Source organism: Idiotropiscis lumnitzeri, chromosome 15 (genome assembly GCF_059441095.1).
Source record: "Idiotropiscis lumnitzeri isolate Australia: NSW breed Sydney's pygmy pipehorse chromosome 15, RoL_Ilum_1.0, whole genome shotgun sequence".
NCBI lineage: Eukaryota > Metazoa > Chordata > Actinopteri > Syngnathiformes > Syngnathidae > Idiotropiscis > Idiotropiscis lumnitzeri.
In genome coordinates, this window is record NC_142405.1 from 2,176,264 (window position 1) to 2,193,244 (window position 16,981).

General features: G+C 45.7%; 1 protein-coding gene across 7 annotated transcripts in view; it reads right to left on the bottom strand.

The window, feature by feature from the left end:
• Positions 1-1,182: 1,182 nt before the first annotated feature.
• adgrl1a (adhesion G protein-coupled receptor L1a) overlaps positions 1,183-16,981 on the bottom strand; it is a 108,230-nt gene continuing 92,431 nt past the window's right edge. Inside the window, exons 10-26 of one of the 7 annotated variants that reach the window (XM_088316313.1) lie at positions 15,943-16,128; positions 15,838-15,876; positions 14,199-14,379; positions 13,887-14,009; positions 12,870-13,075; positions 12,186-12,359; positions 11,272-11,481; positions 10,121-10,341; positions 9,805-9,871; positions 9,511-9,602; positions 8,769-8,937; positions 8,108-8,269; positions 6,659-6,755; positions 4,355-4,477; positions 3,222-3,239; positions 3,093-3,136; positions 1,183-2,945 (exon numbers count right to left, since the gene is read on the bottom strand). In XM_088316313.1, the coding sequence (XP_088172439.1) occupies positions 2,274-2,945; positions 3,093-3,136; positions 3,222-3,239; positions 4,355-4,477; positions 6,659-6,755; positions 8,108-8,269; positions 8,769-8,937; positions 9,511-9,602; positions 9,805-9,871; positions 10,121-10,341; positions 11,272-11,481; positions 12,186-12,359; positions 12,870-13,075; positions 13,887-14,009; positions 14,199-14,379; positions 15,838-15,876; positions 15,943-16,128 (2,784 nt within the window). In that variant the 3' untranslated portion in view covers positions 1,183-2,273. Of the gene's footprint in view, positions 3,137-3,221; positions 3,240-4,354; positions 4,478-6,658; positions 6,756-8,107; positions 8,270-8,768; positions 8,938-9,510; positions 9,603-9,804; positions 9,872-10,120; positions 10,342-11,271; positions 11,482-12,185; positions 12,360-12,869; positions 13,076-13,886; positions 14,010-14,198; positions 14,380-15,837; positions 15,877-15,942; positions 16,129-16,981 lie in introns of all 7 variants that reach the window. The other 6 variants (XM_088316309.1, XM_088316311.1, XM_088316308.1 and 3 more) reach the window with 6 other exon arrangements.

Here is a 16,981-nt window from a genome sequence, read left to right on the forward strand (position 1 = left end):
AAGGTGCTGGGAAAGACAAAAATCGGGCCCAAGGTGCCTAAACGGTGTTTCACCCCGAGCTCTGGAGATCGGCATCAGCACATCATAACACGGGAGCTAATTGTGGTGATTATGCTGGTAATGAGGCCGCAGATGAGGAGAGCTGTTTTCAGCGGCCGTCCGATAACACAAATTCATTTGCCGTCGACTGACCGGGGCCACGTTTGCAAAACGGAGCGAGGGCTCGCTTGCAAATACAACTTGTGTTCCATTAAAGCTTTATTGCACATGTACGCTTTTGCAACATGAATAATTCAGATGTTGTTTTGTTTTTGGGGGGGGGGGGGGTGGTTCTACTATTTTTCAGCAAAAAAAAACAAACAAGCAAGCAAGCAAGCAGAGCGGCAATGATGCAACGCTAGATTTTGCCACAAGCTTCATTTTTGAATTATTTATAAGCTTCTCAGGTTTTGGGGTATATTATTAATATTAATCATATCTTTTAAGACAAAAATCTATGATGGATTATTCAGACTAAAAACAAGACTATGAGAATATAATTGAAAAATGTAAATATTACACCAAATAAGTCACTCATAAGAATAATCTTGAAATTGTACAAGAGAAAAATTGGAATTTTGTCAGGATATCACTGACTCAAGTACACGAAAAAAAACAAACACATTCCTTCCTGCGATCTTATCCTCCCTTTGTTGCGCTTTCAGCTTGCACCAGAACGCACCACAGTGACCGAAATCTTGCATTTAACAAATACTCAAAAGAGTGTAAAAAAAAAAACTACACTAAAACTGAGCATTTCTAAAAAAAAAAATTAAATTAATAAAAATATAAATGAATCCGATCTAAAATGTAATTCAAACTAAAATGGTCAAATTAAAATAAAAACTGTGATAATGATAATAATAATAAAATATAATAATGAAAAACTCCAAACTATTGGAACTCTAATTTCATAGCTCCAAAATGATATTTTTAAATTAGGATTATCCATACATTAAAAAAAAATCTTTATTGATTAAAGAGACATAAAAAAATGTGTTTTAAATTTTTTTTGCCGAGTTAAAATGACATGAGCCGTCCCAAATGTTTTTTGGGAGGCCCTAAATTTTGGCCTGCCAGCTGGGCTGTTCCATCCGCCCGCCCCTGCCCGATCACCCACAAAACGTCACGACACCCACCATAAACACTTCAGGGTCACAAACTACCCCCAAAAAAGAAACATTTTATTTTTCTCTTTTGTTGCAAGTACAAGAAGTCATTTCTCATTGCGTCTCTTACGTTTGTTGCTTTTGATCATCCGGCCGTCATCTCGATTTATTTACACGGTTGGAATCAAGCGGAATCACGCTGCGGTTCTCGTATGTACACGTCTGTTTATAGTGTTGTCGGTCACAACCACACACAGGAGACAAAAGTCCACTTGGGCTGGCTAGGCTCTAACACGGCAAGTACAGGAGGAGTGAGGAGTGCCAAAGCCTCCCCGGGATGCAAATCCAAAGTCAACAAAATCAATACTCTCAGCAAAAAAAACATAGCAAGGCAGTCATGTTTTGGAATGCCGGAAAAAGCAAACAGGCAGAGAAGGGGGGGGGGGGGGGGCAGCAGGTGAAAAGCTTGTGGGAGGGCGAACGAGGGCACACCTCCACTTTTGATCCGGGAAAAAGAAGGCAAACTCCTCGGAATGGTCTTCAACTGAAGATGGAGAACTGTTTTCACTTGTAATGTTCAGTAATGAGCACTTCTGGATAAATCGTGTGTGTGTGTTCTACTTTTTGTTGTTCTGGCTCAATAGAGATTTTTTGGCAACAACAAAGAGCTTTTCTGTGTGACATTTGTTTGTTTTGTTGTTTTTTTTTTTTTTGCTCCTAACGGCGTCCTAGACTCCAATTGGTCTCCACAGCTAACTAGCAAATGATGGTCTGTACGAAAAAGGGTAAATATCTGAGCAAATACAAAATAATTGTCTCATCTCCAGAAACATTACAGAACTTTTTGTCGGAGCAAAATATTGAGAGATTCTAAGGGGGCGGGGTCGGTACATTCAGAGTGCTGGACTTGGTCCAAAGGAACCGGGTCGGACTCGGCTTGGATGGATGCTCCTTAAAAAGTCAAAGGCGTCTTCTGGGGAACTGAAGGTCACTCTGTTTGTCTCTTTTATCGGTTCAGTCAAAGTTAAGCGAAAGAAAGGCAACCGAACGAGCAGGAGTGGACCGGCGGCAGGAGGCAACTCCGGCCCTCGCTCGAGTCCGCCGACTTCCTCGGGTGGGCTGCGGTCACAGGCTGGTGACCAGCTGCATCTGTCCGTCGCCCTCGTTGCGGGCCGCCTCCTGAGCCTGCTGCACGGGGTCCCCGCTCGGCCTCCTCGGCTGGGCCTGGTAGAAGGTCTGCATGGGGGCGCCGCGAGAGCCTAAGGCGGGCCTCCCGGAGCTGTAGTACAGTTCTTCGGGGGGCCGGGCCGATCGGGGCACCACCTCCAGGGGCTCGGGACTGCTGTCCGGGTAGGGAGAGTCTCGCAGGTTGCTGATGCTGGTGTACAGGGAGTCCCGGGCGGGCGAGTCCGGCGCTCTGTTGCCCGTCGGCCCACCGGAACTCTGACCGCTGTGGCCGAGACTCTCGGTGAGGTCGGCCGTGTAGCTCTCCGACTCCTCCGGGTCGCTCTGGTAGAGGACGGACTGCGCTCGTTGTAAGAGGAGGGGCTCCTCCAGAGCTTTGTACAGCAGCTCCACATCCTGCGGCGTGCGCTGCCTGCCCTCCCTCAGAAAGTCATCGTCTTGGTCGCCCGACTCGGGCCCGCCGCCCCCTCGAGGGATCCCGCCGGCCGAGCTTCCGTCGACCCCCGCCACGTTCCCCGCGCCTCGCAGGTTGTTGTGCACCAGCTCGGAGATGATCATCTTCTCGAAGGCCGCCGCGTCGGGGAGATTCCGCCGGACGCCGCCGCTGCCGCCCAGCGTCTCCGAGCCGCGTGGGTTGAGCAGCGGCGGGGGGCTGTCTCCGCCCCCGCCGCCGGCGCTCAGGAAGTCACAGCTGCCGCCGCCACCGCCGATTGGACCGGCTCGCAGGGAGTAGCTGTTGTTGAAGTTGCCGTTCAGCGGCAGCGTCTCCATTCCGCAGGGGTCGCGGGCCTTGCCGGTGATCTCTGCATCCAAACACGGGAGAGAAACGCGTTTGGACATTGAAATGGAGGACATCGGAGCTCAAACGTCAGGACCGAAGACACTTACTTGGGTCTCGGAAAGTTCCTGGCCGTCCGAGAGAAAGCCGCACGAAGCAGATAGAAGTGTCATTTAATGCAACATTAACTTGATCAATTCATTTTTAAAGATTTTTAAATGGCCGCCATTAATGGAATGAAAAATCTATCAGCCTTTTTAGCCATCTTTGCGTCTCCTTCTCCTTCTCGGGAATGAACACCCCAATTCCAGCGCGGATACTTGAAAAGGCGCATACATTTCGATAAGTTTTGGACTTTGGTTGACATCGCGCACTCGTCTAAAAACGTCGGCCGCTGTCGGGCCTTGACGCGTTTTTCAGGCAAAGCTTTGAAATATTGAACAGAGACGCCGCCACACATTTCAGCTCCTGGACGACGGCCAAAGTTTGGTCCAATCGCTCTTGCCGCGTCATCCGCAGTCACTCCGGGGGGCGCCAAATCTGCCGATTACTTAAATGATAAGATGCACTAACCCGTTGCTCCAGTTGACTTCCGTCTTTGGCATTCCGCCAGGAACAACAAAGTCTCAGCGCTGTGTCGGATTTCACGAAAAAGAACGACCTTTGCCAAAGCTCGTCGCGAGAAGCGACATACTCGTTTGACGCGACGTTCTTCTTTGCATTCGCGGCGATTCCTTCTCCTGCTTAGCAACGGGATAAGTGTCCCCCCTCGTGATTGCTGGCAGTCAAAGTCGCGGCCAAACTTCACTCATCAGATTGCGATTGGAGACGAGGCCAGATGGCAAAGTCAGGCTGTTTGTTTTTGCGCAGCCTGCTCGGATCCGTTTGACAGTTTACGCGCAGCACACACGCAGAAGGCGACACAACATTTTCTTTGTCTACGGTGGGGAAAATGAAGAATGAGCTCAAGTCTTTTGGGATGCGAGACGTGCTCTGTGAATGTTCCATGTCGATATATATCACAACAACATCCTGAGGCGATAGAGACCGTGGAAATAACTGATCGATTAATCTGTCGATTAATCGGACACTGAGCAGTCATTGCGCATGCATCATGCATTTTTGGACTTTAACCCAATAGAGCATGCATTTCGTCTTCGGTATACGACAAACGGGAGAAAAAAGGGGCATGACGTCGCCGTTCCATTTTTGGGAAGGAACTCTATCGCCGTCTTTTACCAACCTGTGGAGTTGAAGACGCCAGGCGAAGGCGGGGTGAAGCTCTCAGCCAGCAGCGTGTTGTAAGGAGACGTGCCGCTGCGCGTCTGCAGCACCGGGTTAGCCAAAAGGTGGTTGCCCATGGCTGCTGTAATATCGTTAAAAAAAAAAAAACACAAACATGCACATCCATAATGAGAAATGGGCTCTTTGCACCGAATGCATGCAAATCAAGCCCAGTCGATGGCGCAGGGTAATAACACCTGAAATGACACAAATGTTTACAATAGCATCAAACGGGGCTGTTTTGGTTACAGCGCTGTTTTATGGACTCATTTCACCGCCTCCTCATTGTAACCTTTGAGTAAAAAAAAAAAGAAAAAAAAAAAAAACCCATTGAAAGGCAAAGTTACTGTTTGCCGTTATTGCCATTTGTTTCCCTTTTGGCTCTCAACAGTGAAGACAGGAGGTGGGGGGGGGGGGGTAACAGTAATGCATCCCATTATGCAGCCCCGGAGTGCAGCCATTGAAACACAGTTAATTTTACAGTGAAAATGTGAATGCCACCAAAAAGACAAATGGAAGTGAAAGCACAGTGAGGATGTTGTTTAAAAGGCCCGAGGCAAGCGCGAGCAGAAATGCCATGAAATTAAAAACAGGACAGCATGACGGAGAGCGCGCCGACGCTAAGTGCGGGCTGCAGGTACGGCCTGCCCTCGCCTTCATCACGTGTAAAATAAAAATAAGCACATTTCCCCTCCTCCTTCCAAGCCTCTGGCGAAGCTCCTCGCCTGCTTTCTACTTTGGCTGGCTTGTTCTCTTATGTCGCTTCAACCGCATTCGCATGCTTCCTGTCGCCAGACTTTTTTTTTTTTTCTTTTCACAAAGAGTCAAACACCACCAAATGAATGTGGATACGCTCCCTGTGATGTCCTCTTAGGAATACCCGAGCCACCAGATTGAAGTGGGGAACGAAAATAGGGCAAAGGAAATCATTTATGTGTGTGTCACGAGCACCTTGCTTCCAGGACAGAGCAGAAAATTGTTGTCGAGTGGCAAACGCAAAGAGATGAAGAAGCCTCGAAATTGCGGGCGCGTCGCATTTAACCCATCGATCCGTTTGATTTATTTCTTTATTTTTTTTAATAACTATTTTATTTAACAAAGGGCTCGTCTCGACCTCGGGTGAGAGTTGTGTACACCACGGACTGGCTGATAACAGGCCACGGATCTTTATTTATTTATTTATTTATTTTTATTAATATATATATATTTTTTTTACTTATTTGACAATTAGGCGTTATTAAAACAAAAGCAAATGAAGCTCAAGATGAATGGTTCATAAATCGAGGTAATGCTTCCCATTCAAATGAATGGAAATGCAAATAATCTGTTCCAGCTCCACTACTAAGCCATCCACCCATTACCATTTTTTTTTTTTTTTTTACCGGTGTGTGGTTAAATATGAATATAATGCAAAATAGAAAGAAGAGAAAACACACCATCGTTTAAAAAAACCCCCAAAACATAATAATCATTCTTGCTCATTCGCTTTAACTGAGGAGGGAAATGGGGAGGAGGACGGCAATTTTGATTCATGTGTTTTATTAGATGTTAAACGACGGCTGCGATGTAAACGGCAGCACCACTTAACCCTAATGAGGTCTAATACTATCGAAAATGGAGAATGGATGTGAGCTCCTAAATACCGACGGTCCTCGAAGGCATCCCATTTTTAAAATGAAGCATTCAAATTAAAACACTGAGAGGAGCACTGAACAGAATTTAAGACGGCAGTTTATAAATCTTGGAATGTTCTTGCCCCGAGCGCAGAGGGGAAAGTGTTTATCCCGTCCGTGGTCTCGCGCTACGAAATGACCTCCCGGTCGGTGCATATTAGACAAGACCCTTCGCAAATTCCAATTAGAATTTATTTTTTTAAATATTTGAAGTCTCATTATTAAGTTATGTTCACTTGACTTTCTCTCTTCCTTTTTTAACGGACATCACTTTGTTCAGCTGCGGTTGTTAATAAAATAAAGTCGAGTTTTAAGTTTACGTTTCGTAATGTTTGGAAGCGACGGGTGCCGGAATGCTTGTGGGTGACGAAAAAGTGCCTGACGACCGCAGTCTTGAAGTGATTTTGCGAAACACAATTGCGCGCATGTTAGCTCAATTGCACGCGATCCATTTTGCTCTCAAAAGTCTTCACACGTACATGTGACGTCACGGTGAAAAGGTCCCCGGTTCCAGCTAAACAGCTTTTGCGACACGCCGCTAAATTTCCGTCGGCGTACCGTGGGGTGCAATAGAAGACAAGAAAACTCACCACGGTTGAGTGTGGGCGTGCTGTTGATATCTCCCGCCATGAAGGAAGACTCCGTCTGCTTCCGAACGGTGTCGTTCCACATGCGGCGGATCCGACTCTGAGGGAAGGAGTGATGCAGGGTGAGGGGAAGAAAAACAACAGCAAAAAAAAAACTTAAATGTGTGGTGGTGGATGGGGGGGCGGGGGATGCTGTAATCACAACTGCGCGGTTTTCTATAAGCCACAAAGAAAACAAGCGACACAAAGCGGCGACTGCAAAGGCAATGTCATGTCATCAAGAGCGGGTCAAATAACTCGAAGATGTGCAAGACATGATTGCAGCCGCAGACACGCTCCCATTATGGAAAACACGCTTTAGTGCCTGGCGGAATTGTTTCGGAAGCGGCGTGTCGCCTGATTGATGTTTCGTTCCAAAAGCAGATAGAATCCAAAAATATTTTTAGCAAAGAAAATCTTTTGGTCTGACACACACACGTTTAATTAGCATTTAACAGACTTTTAAGAATGTTAAATTGCACATTGAGCAATCTAATGAGAATCAATTCTCATTTTTTGTTCGGCCTGATTGCGAGGTAAGCAAAATATTAGGAACCTCCCCGACAACGATGCGATTGGTTAGCGCCAGAATAGCATTTTGCATCGTGTGTTAGCATTGAGCTGAACGGACTTTCTGGAAAGCAACGCGACAAGGACCTGGTTGTTTATAATGAAGAATTGTCTTGGTTTTACGTTTAATTTGAAAGTGAACTTCAAAAAGCTTGAAGCCTCTTTTCAAAGAACTGTTCCTGATTTCCAAAACTTCTGCTTGTTATGAAGCGATTGAGTTGAGTTCATTGCGGCCATTCAGTCCATTTTTTTTCATGCAGCTTTTGTATTGGATAACGTGAACATGTGACTTCTGCTCGTCAACTTACAAATGAAGGTAATAACAATGTAATTATTTCACCAATTATTTTATTAAATATTTTTTAAAATTTTTTCATTGTAACGACAATTACACCATGTGATTCTAACAAATAATGAATGTAAAAATTCTTATAATATATATATATATAAATATATATTGGATCTCACTGAGATTGTGCAGGTGTACCTAATGTAGTGGCCACTGTGCATATTTGACAGTTGGAGCTTTTAAGTTAAGTGGGATCATTTTATTCAACGTGGCTTGCAAGCAGAATGGCGTGTGTATGTATTTTTTTTCTGATTTACAGCGCTATTTATCCTGTTATGACTCAAATTTGCTTGCCAAAAATAAAACGTGCCCAATCCATTCCATTTCAGGTGAAACACAATAACGCCTGTAAAGAGCCACTTTTCATTTGCGCACAATTTCTGAGCACAGCGGGAGAAGGATGACGCCCGACGGATGTGACAAAAAAGCAAAAAGCAAAGAGTGAGCGAGCGCACGTGGCGCTAAAAGCATGAGCACGCTTGCGTCCGGCTTGCCTGCACCTGTCTGTGGGCCGTCGCGTGGCGAGCTTGGCTGCCGCCGTAGTAACGGTTGTTGGCGCGCAGGCCCGAGTTCTTCATGGCGCCGTGGGAGCTGCTGGTGGACGCGCGGCTGCAGCAGTAGGAATGACGCAGGCACTTACTGTACTCCTTGTGGACCTGCGACACACACGGGCAAAAACTCTCAACACATTTTACGGCAGCCAATGATATGATTAGTTTGGAATTGATCATCCAATAAACTTGAAACAGGACTTAAAATGATTAAATGTATTTCAAGGTCCCGGAAACTGTATTTGATCTTTTTTTGAAATTCTCTCAATTTTTTTTTATCTTTAGAAATTGAATTTCCTAGCTTGAGAGACTTGTGGGTATTTTCGGAGGAGCAATCGATCGCCGTTCCACAGAACCCAATGAGCACTTTGGCTTTTGAGCATGTGACACGGGGTCTCTCCAGGAAGTCAAATTTCCTGAGCAGCTCTTAACCTTTGGAGCAACTTTCCTTAACCTTTTTGGTGTAAGTCAAGTGACGCGACGCCCACAAATGAGATGTGCCAGGTGTCTCTCTCTTTCATTTGTAGAAAATCTTGACAAGGGGGGCATCCGTAGGAGACTATGGGCGCCACCCCCCTCCCGTCAACGCAGCTTTATCAGCTACCTTCTTCTGAAGAGCACAGTGGAAGATGAAGATGAACATGCCCTGGAAGGCGTTGAAGGTGGTGAAGAGGTACGCCATGATGAGCGAATTCTCGTTGATGAACATCAGGCCGAACGCCCACGTCAGCCCCAAGAGGAACAAGAGGGTGATGGCCCCCAACACCCACGACCTGAAAGATGGACAGACAAGCGCGCCGTCACCTCAAAATCAAGCCATAGAACGCCAAATAAAAAGTTCACGTTCTGACGGAAAACATTAACAAGGTTTATTCATTTCATTTTTTTTCCAAGTTCGGCGGGCCGGATTAAAACATTTAACGGGCCGCATGTGGCCCCCGGGCCGTAGTTTGTTCACACCAGATTTACAGCGTACCTCTCTTTGTTTTGTGAGCGGTAATAAACAGCTAGAGAATTGTTTACTATCTGCCAAATTGCTGCTCGTTGGGAAGTTTGGTGTTGAGTGGAGCTCACTGTCGCAATTTAATGATCATTTTATTTATTTAAATTGGAGAAATCTAAAAAAAAAAATACAAATGTTACGATTAAAAAAATAAGTTCTTTGGGTTACTTGCAAGTTGAAGCACCACAGAATTTTCTTTTTAAATTTGCCACCATAAAAAAAAACATTTTGAACTCGTCTGAAGGCTTCATCATTCGTCTTGAGTGGTGCCACTCGATTATTACATGTAAAAAAAAAAATTTAAAAAAAAAGAAAGAAAGTTGAGCTGCAAAGTCCATCTCACTTGATGCTATCCAGACGGCTGGAGTCAGGCTTGAGCGCCGACGAGTTTCGAATCATCTTGTGTAAAGTGATCATCAGCAGAACGAGGTTGAGCTAAGACAAGAAAGACAGAGCGAGAGAGACCAATCAAATAAAAGTGCAGCGGAGCGTGGGCGCAAAACGCCCGCCTTTGCACTTTCCATAACCTCCACCCCAAGTGCCATGAGATACTCTTCAGGTTTGACTGTGCAATATCGAAAGCGCACGTGAGCGAGCGAGAAAGAGCCATCACGCTGGCAGACAGTAAAGCTAATACCATAATAACAAATGAAACGGGTCCAATGAAGCTCCAGATGAAGTAGTTATCCACCCGCAGCCAGCATCTGGAGTGGCACACAGAGGAGAAGGGGAATTAGACCCAAGTGAGCTCAAACACAGTCGCACTATTTGCCTGCCTTGCTGGATTATTCTGTGAAGGCTAATCATCAGACTTTTGGCTAAGTGTGTTCGCGGCGGCCGGTCTGCGGGGAGGCGCGGGATATTACGCTCCCTGCCGGGGAGGGATTCTCAATCAGCAGGTGCCAAAAAAAGAAAACAGAAAAAAAAAAACCAGGGCCCGTCCGGACACGTACGCTTTCTTGGTCCCGTAGCTGCGGTAGTCTACGGCGGCCGAGATGCCCACCACCAGCGCGGGGAAGCAGTAGCCGCACAGGTAGTAGTACTTTTTGCGGGAGTACTCGCTCTCAAACACCTCCACCAGCATGAGATAGAGTTGCACGCCCTCCAGACACATCCACGAGAAGGCGGCCAAGAAGAAGAAATGCAGCAGTCCGGCCAAGATGGGACAAGCGATCTGAAGGGAAAAATGGGGGGGGGGGGGGGGGGGGTGATCGGAGATGGAGGAGCAAGGAGGAAATTCAGGTGGAGAGGACAGTAGAGAAGCAAAACTATCAGCAAGTGCAGTCGTCTGGTGTGGGAGGAGAGGAAAAAAAAAAAAAGGGAGAAACCCGGCTGACTATGAAAAGTCTACACACCCCTGTTCAAATGCCATTTTTTCCTGATTTAAAATACGAGACCGAGCTAAATCATGACAACTCAACTGAATTTTTAACAAATCCTTTCGAGAGGGGAAGGAAAAAATAACCGACTGTAGTAATAAGGTTGCACAAGTGTGCACACCCTCTGGTCACTGGGATGCGGCACACGCGTGTTATCGGTTAAAGTGCATCTGATAAACAGTTTTTTTTTTTTTTTTTCAAATTTTTGTTTCTGCTTTCTCGTAAAACCCTTAACGTTTTGTGCAAACACTGACGTCTGAATGGAACACTTATGATAGTTTCAGATTATTCACGATAGTTTGTTGTTATTTTGTTTGGACTTTTATTTTTTGAATTTTAATTAGGTTTTACTTTTTTTGAAAATGCTTTGATTAGGTTTTTTTAACTTTGCATTAGTTTTAGTTTTAATTTTTAATATTTTTTAAATATTTTTAGCATTTGTCGAGTACTAGATAAAAAAAAGTTCACTTAAATATTGAATTTAAAATTAATTAATTAATACAATAATTAATAAAACTAAAATAAATACATGAACTCTCGCATGTGATGATAATGTACAAAGGGAAGGATGGCAATTATGTTTGAGTCTCCTCCCACTGAGTTTATTATCTTTGTAAAGGTGGACTGTTAGTCGGAGCAGGTGTACCTAATGAAGTGTCTTGCGCTAGCCGACAGCTTCTTGATCCAAACGGTCCGAAAACTGACAGAAATTTCGATGCATTCACCTCGTAGTCGGTTTTGTCGATGCCGATGAGGAAGAGCAACTCGGCGATGAAGAGGTTGATGCACAGGTTCTTGTGGATGGTGTTGCGGTCGGTCTGCAGGCCGCGCAGGAAGCAGAAGGTGGAGATGCAGATGGCCAAGCACACCAGCGAGATGACGATGCCCACCCAGGTGATGACGAACAGGATCAGCTCGTGCATTCTGCCCTGGAACTGAAACGAAAAGGGAGGAGGGGGAACGTGAGGACAAATGAGACAAATTGAGGTGGCGACAACATGAGACAAAGTGCGAGGATGAGCGATGAGCACGCGCAGCGACACAACAAAGGGGGAAGGGAGAGGAAAGGCAACATCGCTCCATTTAATATTTGTAAATATATGCAAAGAGCTAAAGTGTGAAGACAAGAGACAAGACGTCCCTGGGTAAGAAAAAAAAAAAATCATGTGAATGTCAGCGGGAAATTGGAAGAGAGGAATTTGTAAGCCTCTGCTGGTGTCAGCGTGAAAGACGGACAGTGGGAAATATTTCAAAACAAAGAGCCTGTCGGGCCGTGCAGCGTGTATTAATGTGTCGGCATTAATTACTCCCACTGCTGGACCGCGTGGCCATTAAAGGCGGGAACTGCCACGCATTTCCTTCGTCACTGATCGGGAAAATTAACAATCAATTATTTCTTCATTGTAAATATGAGTGGACTCCTTAAGGGTTACCACTTTTTTCTTGAAATTATTTTTCGTCTTTTAGTCCGAGTCAAGCGATCACAACATTCCTGCACACGGGTGCTTCTCAATTGTTTTCGGTTACGAAGAAAACAAGTTGCGTTCTATCCAATGAGAACCGTACGTCATGAGCCGCATATGATAAAAAAGCACATGAGATGGTTGAAATTGCACATCGTGCCGTGCCGCGTACTCACGTCGGTGTCGTGGTGAGTCATGAGCACGGCGAAGTTGGTGAGGTGGCTGCAGGAGCAGGTGGTGTGCGTGCCGTTGGTGTCCAGCAGCCTGCAGCCTTGCGTGGACCACTGGCCCGTCATGGAACGCTCCGAGTAGTTCCAAAAGGAGCAGTTTGGGCTGTAGTAGTTTTCCAACTGGGGGAAGAGGAACCCAAACGTTTACAATGTTTTAAATGAAATCTCTCTGCATGATTTCGAAAATTTAAGGATGGTCATTGCAATTTGCCCCACTCAATATTGTGATTGAGATTTAATATAGAATTATTTTTTTTCACGCTCCTCTGCCAATTTTTTTTTTTTTAAACAACCACCAGATTTATTAAATAAATATTTTGGGCTGAAAATGTAAAATTAACAGGAGCATTTGTCAAAAATTTGATGAACATCAACGCTAGTTCGCCCATCTATGGCGTTTTGCATTATTTGTTAGCATTTTGTTGGAAAAGTTACAGTGTGTGGCGTTTGCTGAAATACACCACGTGCAACTTTCTTTCTTTACATTAAGTAAACTTCAACGAGGAGCAACCGTAGCTTGGAACTTTTTTCTTGACTACCCGCTGCTTGTTGTAAAGTCGGCTGCCGCTTTCCATTTGCAGCACTTGCTGAAAACTAGCCTCGCTCATGTAAGGTCAGCGAGGCACCCACCTGCAAATGTTTGAGCGTGAACACCACGGGCTCGGTGAGAAACACGCGGCTGGACTCCTTATTGATGGAGGCGGCGATGACGTGGGAGTTGACCGCCAGGCGCCTGCGGCCGTGCGCGGACTGCGCGTCCATCTTGACCGTGGCGTTCTCGGTGGACAGGAAGGAGCCAAGGTTTTTGTACAAGATGAACACCACCTTCACTTGCCCTGCGCCAGACAGCCGAGAGAAGTCAAAACGAGAACGCACATCCAAGCACACGGGGGCGTAATATGCAAATGGCGCCGAGAGTGAGGGATATGGAAGGCGGGGAGTGACACGACGAGAGCGCGGGAGACAAAGGGAGGGAGTTAGTGAAGGTTAGAATGATGGGAAGGAGCGTTTCATTTGAACGGGTGGCGGCGAGCGAGATTTAATGCGGAGGGCAATGGAACATTCATCCCTCAAGCATTCACAGATCTCTTATTATTCCGTATGAATATTTCATGCGCGTTTGTTTCAATCATTCTAATCTGGTCGCCGAGCGCAGACAGAAAAACAGAGGAGGGGATTGGGATGAGAGCGGAAGATTGCCGAGATTGCCGGGTGTGACCGGCGGGCCCGATTGTGATCGACATGCCTGCCCGGCCATTCTATTAAGAATCCAAACCGTCGCCAAGCGGGGAGAGGAAAAAAAAAATAAAAAATGGTCTCAGCGCTTTTCGTTAATCTGATTAGCCTGTTATTATGAAGCACTAACTCAGTCGCTGCTTTAGGCTTGCATAAAAATGCAAATGGACTGTGAAAAGAGTGAGGGGAGTGTTAAGTTAGAAGAGGGTGCGTAAAATATGGCCCGTGGGACACATGTGGTCCGCGATCAACCGCGCATTTACGTTTTCTTGCATCCTTTGCGATGCTCTTTTTTTAAAATGTAAAGAAAACTATTATGATGACGACGACGACTAATATTATTGTGCTAGAAAAAAAAAAAAAAAAAACTCCCACGCCCTGGTAGGCTAAATTTGATGAATAAAAACTGACCGTTGCGACTGTACTGTTTGATGGTGGACGCCGACAGGTGGATGGTGCTGTCGTTGGCGTGGTTGAGAGGGAAGGACAAGTCGTGCAGGTCCATCTCCGTGTTCAGGACGTGCACCTCCAGATCTTGTTGGGACAGGAAAAAAAAACAAAAAAAAAAAACACGTTCAGAATCAGATGATCCCATTGGCAGCCATTTCAATGAAACATAAAAAATGATTAAAAAAATACAATTTAAATGTATTTTTTTTTGCTTCTGTTGTGAATTTATTTCCCCCCCCAAAAGAAAATCCTCATCAAATTGTCGTGGCTCACCGATGTTGGCGGCTCGGTCGGAGAAGCGACTGCCGTACATGTTGTTGGCCAGGAGGAAGGCTCCTTTCTCCAGGATGTCCAGCAGCATGGTGGCCGTGTGCGCCTGCTCCGTGCTGTTCATGTCCTGCCACGACTCCAGCGCCTCGGGACGCAGGAGGTTGTCCACCGTCTGCACCACCGCCTGCCGCAAATTGCAAATTGATTGACAGATTTATTGATTAATTCAAACCATTCCAATATTAAAAATAATCGACTTGAACGTGCGTTCCTCCCTCCGCGACATTTTCTGTCCACTCGATGCCCGACATATTTCACATTCTACTCGCCCAAATAAAATTCATTTCACGGCAATTTTATTTGAGTAGCCAGTTTGACGAATCATGAAATTCTCTCGCAGAGGCCTCCGAATGAAAGATTGACTCGTTTTTTTTTTTTCTGCTCGTAAAAACAACGTTGCATTCAAATTGGCTCCATCGTGGTGTCAAAAATAGCGTGGACGACGAGGCTATTGTTCAAGCGACAGCAGCTTATGTGGTGTCACGTAACAGCGTGCCGCCGAAAGGTCACGGAGAGAAGAACGACCCTTTTCATCACGACAAGGACAAACACGGGCGGTGTGTTTCCGTGATATTACGTTACGGGCTTCTGAGAAGCGCAGATATTGCTGAAATATTGAAAAGGTGCAGCCTGGTAAGACGAAACGCGACACATACTAACGTCACATGACATATTTGCCGGATAGATTGCGTCGTAGGCTCAAGGTTGGGGAGTTCAGTGGCGGGGGGGGTCAAGGCCTGCAAGACCTTCTCTGCCGGCCTAACATCATTAAGAAATCAGGATCATATTCTTGACATTTTATCCTAGTGTTTTATTTTTCAGGCGAGAGTTTTTATCCAATCAGAATTCAGCTAGCTGGTGTTGCCAGGCAGATTTCACGATACCAGTAGCACGTATATTTCGTCTGAGGCCGTCAGATAAAATCGTGCGGGCGTCTCTTCTGTGTCTCGAGGGGGCTTTTACCGTTGATAGACAGCAGCGATAGCCAATCAGATGGCGAGTTGATGACAGTTAGGCCTTCTCAAAGGTGATGAACGCGTCTTGTGATTGGATAATCACTCGTGAGGAGGGAGCACTTTGCGGAATCAGCACACCCGAAAGTCGTCACTGGCAACCGTTTGAAAATCAAAAATATATTCTTGCTTTTTTTAAACCACAATGGCCGAAGGAGGGAATTTAATTGCAGATACGCTTGCGAGGCCATTTTCAAGACGGACCTTTCAAGAGAAGCGAGGTCGTCCAACACTCGCTCAGGAGAGATCCTGGACTTACAAGTTTAATGTGGAACTTACTTAAGAGGTGAGAAGTGGGAGTTTCAAAATGTCCATTTAAAGATATTATTTTCTCTTACGATTTAATTCTTGTAAAATTCACCTTTCCAATATTTCTGCTCATAAATTCGCCTTTCTTATGACATTACATTCTCCGTTACGTCACAGCTTTAATCAAGTGCTCTTGATCTCAAATTCCGCCTGCCAATTGCGAGCGAAACACTAATTGGAAAACAGCAACGAGGCTCCCGGAGGATTTAGATTCCTTCACAAGTGGAGAAAAAAGTTGGCAGACAAAAGAGAAGCCGTACCTGGATGTAGGCCCGACATGTCCGCTCGCGCTTCTGGAACTGGATGGACAGAAGAAAAAAAAAGTCAAAAAAGGATCAATCCGTCCATCCGAATCGACTTCCCACCTTGTTGTAGTTGCGTGCGGCCGACTCCTTGTTGCCGGGCCTGAGCGACTGCAGCTGCGCGTCCAGGATATCGAGGAGCTGCTCGATCAATCGCACCGACGAGCTGATGTCCCCCGCCTGGATCCGCCCTCGCGTGTGGTTGGCCAGCTCGCCGGCGATGTTCGCCGCGTTCTCGCCGCTTTTGATCTTGCCGGCGGAAAGCACACAAACAAGCCTTTTATTGAAGACGAGCCGGCGCTAACAACACGCTTTGATTCCGACGATTTCAAACTGTGCCGCTTCAAGCGTCGAGCAGAAGAAAAAGAAAAGCATTTCGCCTTTCGTGTCTCCATACAAAAAAAAATAAAAAATCTCTTGAGTTATCATTTTCCCAGACCCTCGGAACGGGATCTTCATCACAGCTCCTCGTGTAAACAAACCTCGTAGTACACGCTGTCAAGTGGAAGCTCAGTTCACAAATCACACCCTGAGCGACTGCGTTTGCACCGCCGCTATCGATCGTTGCCAAAAGCAAGAGATTATTCATGCCGTGAAACTTTCCATTCTCCACCGGGAACGTGCGCACAAAAAGTTAGTCGAAATCGACGCAAGAGAAGCTCGCTTAGCGCCGGCGATTCTCACCTGCGTTGATTCATCGACTGCTCGATAATCGATTTTGGAGCGAAATCGATTATTTACCAATTGCGTGTTTTGACATTAAAAACAAGGACGCTCTTGCTAAAATTGCAAAATATTCGCGTCGATCCACCAACGGTTTATTTGGCCTTTCTGAAAGTTGCGTCGATCATAAAATATTAATTATTGAGTATTAAAATACAGGAGGCAACTCGATTCCTAACACCTTAGTACTCATTAAAGGCACTCCAAAAATATTTTGACATTACGGAACACGTATCAAAAGGAAACTCTGGCATTAAAAATTTGAATATCGACTTTTCAACTTCACATTAGCGAACACGTTTGGGTTTTCCGCACGTTGACGACATGTGGACATGCTGGAAATAAAGTCACTCTTTTAAAAACAAGAGCAAACTGCGCT